The 8,239-nt window shown below is 38.8% G+C and overlaps 1 protein-coding gene across 2 annotated transcripts in view; it reads left to right on the top strand.

Annotated features, from left to right (window-relative positions):
• Positions 1-8,239, top strand: part of Sumo1 (small ubiquitin like modifier 1) — a 30,135-nt gene that overhangs the window by 13,910 nt on the left and 7,986 nt on the right. The window contains exons 1-2 of one of the 2 annotated variants that reach the window (XM_021159415.2): positions 534-611; positions 3,381-3,477. In XM_021159415.2, the coding sequence (XP_021015074.1) occupies positions 3,451-3,477 (27 nt within the window). In that variant the 5' untranslated portion in view covers positions 534-611; positions 3,381-3,450. Of the gene's footprint in view, positions 1-533; positions 612-3,380; positions 3,478-8,239 lie in introns of those variants that run through there. The other variant, XM_021159407.1, reaches the window with a different exon arrangement.

Genomic DNA, 8,239 nt, shown 5'->3' with positions numbered 1-8,239 from the left:
GGTTGTGAGCCACCATGTGGTTGCTGGGATTTGAACTCTGGACCTTCGGAAGAGCAGTCGGGTGTTCTTACCCACTGAGCCATCTCACCAGCCCCAAGTTGCTCCTCTTGACAGTCACCTTGTAACTTATTAGAAACAAATTCCCAGTGTAGGGGCTCATAAGTTTTTCTTAAGTCTTTCAGGTGACTAACACATGGTTAAGTTTTAGATTCTTACTGTAGGATGTAATGATTTTAAAAAAATCTAATACACACACATACACACTCCCTCCCCCTCTCCCTCTTCCCTTTTCTCCCCCCCCCCTTCTCCCTCTTTATCCACCTGCCTCTGCCTCAAGTGCTGGGATTAAAGGCACGAACCATCACTGCTTGATCTAACTTTTTTGTTCTTTAGTGAATGGGGAGTTTGAATAATAAATGAGTAGTGGAGAAATAAATGCTCTCTGATGCAGAGTCTGTTACCTGGGGGAACATAATGGGTGTTCATAAGTAATTAATATAGTATTTAGGAATCTTAAATCTGGAAATTTCTTTCAGGAGGCAAAACCTTCAACTGAGGACTTAGGCGATAAGAAGGAAGGAGAATACATTAAACTCAAAGTCATTGGACAGGTAAGTTTTATTATTTTTCTGCTTTGACATTCATCCAGTATGTGAACACATAGGAAAAATATTAGGTAAGACAAGTTATTTAAAAATTGCATTTTCACTTACTGTACATAAAATCTGTTGGAATAAAGGAGGCCGATACTGTTTGTTTTCGAGAACAGGGTCTTTCTATGTAGCCTTTTCTTGGTCTTGAACTCACTTTGGTAGACTAGGTTAACTATAGAGATCCACCTGCTTCCCCCTCTAAGTGCTGGAATTAAAACATGTGCTGCCACACCAGGAATGTTATTTCTTTTTTTAAAGGTCAGAATTAGTGAAATACACGCTTATTATCAAAATATGAGACTTTTCCACATTCTTTCAACTGTAAGATTAGTGCTGCCACTCTGAGAATTTTATTTATACATTTTCTTGATCATTGAGAATTTTTTTTGGTGGGGTCTGCTTAGTGTGTATGTGGGCTGTAGTAGAAGTTAGTGGTGATAGTTGTGGGAATTGAACGTGGGGTCTGGCACTTGGCCAGGTACGTGTTGTACCACTGGATCTTCTCCCGAGCCATCCCTTTACTACTCTGAGTGTGGTGTGTGCGTGCATTGTACATGCTCAGTTGCATGTGCTAACACTCACATAGTGGGAGTCAGGGAGAAGGCTAGTTTTATATTCTTTTTAAAATTTTATGTGTATGGATGTTTGGCTGCATTTATGTTGGTAGCACCTGCGTGCCTGGTATCCATGGATGTTTGTGAGCTGTCAGTTGCTGGAAAATCAAACCAGGGTCCTCTGAAACAGAAGCTGGTGGTCTAAAACACTAACTTCTTTGTTCAGCTGCTGACACTACTATTATTACCATCATTATCATTATTATTTTGAGATAAGTTCTCACTGTATAAGCCCTGTCTGGTGTGGAACTCACTCAGTAGACCAGGCTGGCCTTGACCTCACAGATCTGCCAGCTTTTGTTTGTTTCTTGAGTGCTGGGATTAAAAGGAAATTTTGCAGGATATTTGATCACACTGTGAACCCCAAGATTGTATTATTTACTGGAAAAATCTCTTTTTTAGTTGTAGTGTGGCTCAGCGTTGGCACACATCTTTAATCCAGGAATTTTCTGCTTGAATATTGTAAACAGTATTAAATAAAATCAAACATAGGCCAAGAAATGAGCAAGCAACCAATTAACAGGAAGAAAACATAGGATTATTAAAAGCCAGAGAGAGTAAGAGGGAGACAGAGGATGGATAGGGAGATGCACAGGAAGTAGAAGGGAAGGGTATTCAGTTTGAAGGTTGTTTGAGGCAGGGGGATTACTGGTGGAATGTTGGCTAAGGAAGAAGGTCAGCTGGGTGCTTTCTCTGCCTCTCTGAGCTAGCAGTCTTACCCCAACATCTGGCTCCTGAGTCTTCATTGGTAAAAACATATGATTGAAAACATTTGGCACCCCAAATGCCTGGCACAATCACACAGACAAAGAAATCATGCCAGCTGTGGACAAACTGAGAAGTCATCAGATTTAGTAACACCTGGGAAATCCTCAAGGAGGAAGTGAAGTAGTGTTAAAAGGAAAAAAATCCCACATTAAAGATGGGAAATACCGATACAGGACATTAGGATCCTGTATAGTGTTACTTTAGATGGAAATAGAAGTAGAAAATGGAAAGATAAATGACTTGAGATTGACATAATACTAATTATCATTACTATCAGTCTGGTAACTTACATTTTATCCTTAATAGCCATAGTGGGTTTTGTGCCAAATATAAAAAAAACGGTTTGATAGTTGTGCCAAATATGAACAGTGGATTGATAAGATACAAGCCTTAGAAAGACTTAAAGATGAAAATAAGAAAAATACTCAGACACGACAGAAGAATTTAGATAAGATCTTACCATACCACCACATCGTGAAACTGGAGGGGTGACCCAAGGTTGTTAGAAAACCAACTTTAGTTTATCCAGTTATTGTACATGATAGGCATTCCCCCCTCCTGCCCCTTCCTAAGGTTATGAAGAAGTTAAATGGAATCCTATGACAAGATTTGAGGAGATTTAAAGAAGTGGTCATCTTTTTTATGGCTTGAACTTACCCTGTGTGAAACAAATATTAAATTCGTGGGCAACTCAAAATACAATTATCCCCTAAGACTGGAGAGATGCTGCAACAGCAATATTGAAAACTGGTCCTCTGTTACAGTGGTGCACGTGATGCAAAGAGGAAGCGAGGGCCTTAGGACAATGAAATAGGGCAAGAGGTGTTAATATTTCCCAAGCTCAGTTGCTAGGTGACGGGCCGTATGCTGAGTTGCAAAGGCAGCTTGAATTTGATGATTATAAAACATTGGCACTTTGTCATTTAGCAGCTTTAAATGCTTGGGACAAAGTTGAAGAATCAGGAGAGAGATCTGAGTCATTTACTAAAGTTATACAAGGCCCAAAAGAAGCCTTCATTGACTTTTTGAAAAGATTGACTTCAGCTGTAAATGGAATAGTATCAGAAGTTAGACAAATATTAATTGAATTTTTTGTTTTTGAAAATGCCAATTCAGGATGCAAAAGGGTGATTAGGCCTTTAAGGGCAATATCTGCACCAGTAGATGAATAGATTAGAATATGGCTGATATTGGATCTCACATTTATGATGGTACTCTGATAGAAGTAGTAATTTCTAAAAGTTTTCAGAAAAATCAAAATGTTAGATGCTTTAATTGTGATAAGCAAGGTCATTTGAAAAGGGATTGTAGGCAAGGCATTCCTAGAAACAATGTTTTTTTCTAGAGATAATCCAAAAAGAAGGCTCAGCCTTCTGGAGCATGCAGAAGATGTGTCAAAGGCTGGCGTTGGACTAATGAATGCAGAACAAGAGACAGGCAAGGTAACGCTTTGCAACTGGGAATGCCCTGGGGGGCCTCCCGCAGGCCCAGATAGCAAATTTGATTCTGTCATTCCCTGATAGTGCTGGAGAAACTCCTCCACATACACGTTAAAGGATTTAATGCCTGTTGTTGAAAACAGTACCACTCTGAGCTGGAGAGATGGCTCAGAAGTTAAGAGCATTGGCTGCTCTTCCATAGGTCCTTGGTTCAATACCCAGCAACCACATGGCAGTATGGCATTTTATAACTATCTGTAACTCCAGTTCCAGTGAGTCTGGCACCCTCTTACCAACATACATGCAGAAGAAACACCAGTGCACATAAAAATAAACTCGTGTCTCTGTGTGTGTGTGTGTGTGTGTGTGTATATAAAACACTGCTCTGAATGTAATCAAGGACAGAACAGCTAGTAGATAAAACAAAATTCAGGAGAGACTAGAAGCAAGTGTTTTGGCAAACTGCTATAAATGATCAGTGACCAAAGCTAAAAATACAAATAAAGGGCGTTGAAATTGAAGGTTTAGTTGACACAGGAACAGATGTAACAATAATTCCACCAATCCTTGGCATTCAGATTGGCCTCTTTAGGAGATAAATATTCAGCTTCTAGGGTTTGGAACTTTATTTCAGTTGAAGCAAAGTGCAAGATGGGTGAAGTATATAGAGCCAATAGAAAAAATTTCAGCCATATGTGTCTAATACAGCCATGAATTTATGGGGATATGATTTGTTGCAACAATGGAAAATACAGATTAATATTCCTCTAATCTGAGAAACAAACTATAAAATAATTATTCTGAGAAAAATATTAAAAGGTATTATCAGGCTGGAGAGATGACTCTGTGGGTAAGAGCACTGACTGCTCTTCCAGAGGTCCTGTTTTCATTTCCCAGCAACCACATGGTGGCTCACAACCATCTATTGTGTGTAGTTCCTACTACCCTACTTTAAGCTCTGGGAAGGCTGTACTACCAGTCCCTGCCCAGAGAATATTGGATCCAGGGATGACAGCACATACATGTAGCTTAGTTTCAGCCTGCCTTATTAGCTCAATTGCTTGGTGCTTCTAATCTCTCATGGTTAACATGCCCTTCCTAATAGTCTTAGCTCAGCACTTCTTAATCTGCCCTTAGCTTAGTGATCCTGGTTACCTCTCCTTGTTCAACAACCCAAAAGTGCCCTCAGCCTAGTTGAATTTCTAATCTCCCACCAGGGGAAGCAGCCTATGGCCACTCGGCCCAAGATCTCACATGGCTGGTCACCTTTTCTCCCTCTGAAGCATGGTGGAAATCCCCCTCTTCTTCCTTCATCTCTTAGCCTGCCTGTGTGATTCTGGAAGTCCCGCCTCTTTCTTTCTGCCCAGCAATTGGCCCCTACCTTCTTTATTGATCAGTCAAGAATGAATCAGGGAACAGGACCTTAGCATCAGAATCACCCACACAGCTATCTATAATGTGATCTGATGCCCTCTTCTGGCATGCAGATATACATGCAGATGGAGCACACTAAGATATAAAACCTATTACAGTCATAGACCATTCAGGTTTTACGTAAAAAGGACTTAACAGTTGTTGGCCTTTCAAAGGTATTAATCGTCCTGCCTTTAAAATGGTTAATTGACAAACATGTGTGGGTGGAACAATGGCTCTTGGCTTCAGAAAAATTACAGGCACTAGAACAGCCAGTGCAAGAGCAGCTAAATGCTCAAATTATTGAAGAATCAGCCAATCCTTGGAATTCTCCTTTTTTTTTTTTTGTCATTAAAAAGAAATGTGGAAAATGGACAATGTTAACAGATTTAAGAGCCACACAATCCTACAGGACAAGCAGTTATAGAAAAATCTAATCTCACTTTAAAGGATATGCTTAATAAACAGAAAGGGGTAACTTGTAGAGATAGATTACACAGTGCTTTATTAACTTTTTAAAATGCCAATAAGAAAAGAACAACAGCTGTGGAGAGACACTGAAAAGTAGAAGAAACTGCCTGTATATTTTAAAGATGTATTGACCTCAGAGGGAAACCTGGTGGATATGCAGGTTGCGGAAGAGGTTTTGTCTTTGTTTCCACAGGAGAAGAAAAGCTATGGATATCATCAAGATTGATAAAGATTAGATTTGAATAGGAGAGATCTCCTGAATAAGAAGAGGCTATAGTTCAGTTCATCAGTCAGCTTGGTCATTTAGTCCAAACTAACAAATGCCTTTCATTTGATCAGGCATGAAAAAGTAAAAATAAGAAATATTTTTGACTGGTAATTTACCAAAGATAAATTGCCTTACTGGCATGAAATGCTTTTGAGTTTTCTTCTTAAATAAAATGGATATTTTTGTTGTTTGGTATTAAAAACACAGTTAAGAGACTTAAAATGTTTTAAGAAATTCAAAGGATTACTAGAATTCTAATTTGTTTTCTAAATCTCGAAAAGTTGTTGATTTGGAGCTGAGATAAAATGGTAAGGAGGGTAATAGTAACCCATGCTTTTAACCCCATCTCAGACAGGCAGATCTCTATGAGTTAGTTGTATTTTAAATTCTAGAGTTACAGTGAACAAGGTAGTGGTACACACTTTTAATCCTACCACTCAGGGACAAAACTCAGATACAGTTCCTAATTGATATGATTACGCACTAGAGAAATCACATACCATATTTACAGGTTATTATAAAAACCTCTACAGGGTTACTAAAAGGGCAGCTAATTTCCAATGGGGACAGGAATAAAGAGCAGCTTTTGTGACTGCCAGTAAAGTCATCTCCATGTATGCAAACCCCGACCAATACTGAACCAGATGGGACCCTTCATAAAGCAAAAAGGAGCCCACCAACATTTGCCTGTTGGCTTCTATTGCAAACACTTTCCATATATAGAGAATACTCTTTCTAAGGGAAACAAATTTGGATATTTTATGAGGCCTGGAGAACCTTATACTCAGTCATTGCCAACTACCTTATGGTCATATAATCATGGATTGGATCCATTCAAAGGCAGAGCTCTTCACAAGCAAGCCTAGCCATGAAAGGAAAGTTATTAACAGTGGAACTGGTACCTAACTGAATTCCTTCACGATCAGAATGTGGTAGCAAAGGGGCACTGAGGAAATAGCTCAGTTGCCTATAATCCCCATTCCCAAAGAGGCACCTATTGAAGTGTGGGGACTGAGGGAATGGTCACAACATTTGGCTAAGTCATGGTTTACTGATGATTTATCAGCCATTGATGGAATAGAAACTGATGGAAAGTGACAGCCTATAGACTCGGGATGGTATGGCCAATACTGAGGAAGGAACCACAAAATCAGCATAGCACTATTAGCTATAAGACAAACAACCAGGAAAGCAAAAGGGAAATCTCTGTTTTCTCCAATTCAGTTTCTCCTGTACCATTGTGTGTGCAATGGAAAACCACCAACCGGCAGATAAATGGCAAAGACACCTGGTCATAGGAGGCGTGAATGAAAATGACAATATCTAGCAAAACTTAGCACAGACATCAAATTTTATGTAGCTCACAAAGGCAAGACAGACAAAATGGCCTGAAAATAATGAAATAGTGGACAAATTGGCATTGTGTTTAATTAAGACTAGAATATTAACATTTGCCAGGGAATAAATTTAGAATAAATCAGCAAGAATGATAGATTATACATATAATGCAAAAACTTGGAAGTTTACCCCTAACACTAAAAACTAAGGGGTAATGGAGAACCAAATTAAACCAGGACAATACTATGAGAGTACCTATTACAAGGGATCCATAGCCAGTTGATGATAATTCACATCTCTCAGAACTTGGGAGAAACACACCCTTAATGCTAATACTTGGAAGGAAAAGGCAGGCACATAAGAATTACAGTGATGTAAATTTAAAAGCTACTTGCAAAAGGCAGGTTGAAATTCAAAGTGAATGTCTTTTGTGATCTAAAAATAAATACATTTAAATGTTGAATATATAATAATACTTTTTCTGTTGCCAAAACCATTTTTCTCTAGGAAAGATATAACCTACCAAAAAGGGAACCCCTTAGAGTTAGGGTTGGGGCAGGGTTTTGTTTTTAATCTTTGCAGGAGAATAAAAGCATCCAACTAAGGAATCTGGAGACCACTGGACATGTGAAACATTTGAAGAAAAAGAACAGATCATTAAGAGAATATGTCCCAAGTAAACGAGTGAATTGGCTACATGGTATTGCCCCACCTCCAGCTTGCTGGTCTGAAACCCTGGCTCAAGAGTTGGCACCTGTATTTCTTCTGCCTTTGGGTTGACTGGTGTGTTCTACCTAGCCAGGATTGCCACTAAGCTGACAAATACCACTCAAAGATCAGCTTCTGACTACAAACTGCTCAGGACATTCAAAATGCTGAGTTCATATGAGACTGACACGAACATTTTATAGAACTTTGAACTATAAAATTCTTAATCCTATTACTGCCAAATACAACCAAGCTGTACATTGTGGAAAGCTTGACAGAAATAGCTTCATTATTGTAGATAGGTTTGCTCTATTAGAGTTAAAACCTTTATTTAGATAAAAGGAAGGAAATGTTGCAGGGTATTTGATCACACTATGAACTCTGAGATTGTTATTTACTGGAAAAAACTATTTTTAGTTGTGGTGTGGCTCAGCCTTAGCACACACCTTTAATTCAATAACTTTCTGCTTGAATATTGTAAACAGTATTGATAGAGTCAAACATAGGCCGTGAGATGAACAAGTATTCAGTTGATAGGAAGTTAACATAGAATTTTTTTTTTTTTTT

Source organism: Mus caroli, chromosome 1, assembly GCF_900094665.2.
Source record: "Mus caroli chromosome 1, CAROLI_EIJ_v1.1, whole genome shotgun sequence".
Lineage (NCBI taxonomy): Eukaryota > Metazoa > Chordata > Mammalia > Rodentia > Muridae > Mus > Mus caroli.
This window is presented reverse-complemented; position numbering and strand designations above follow the sequence as displayed.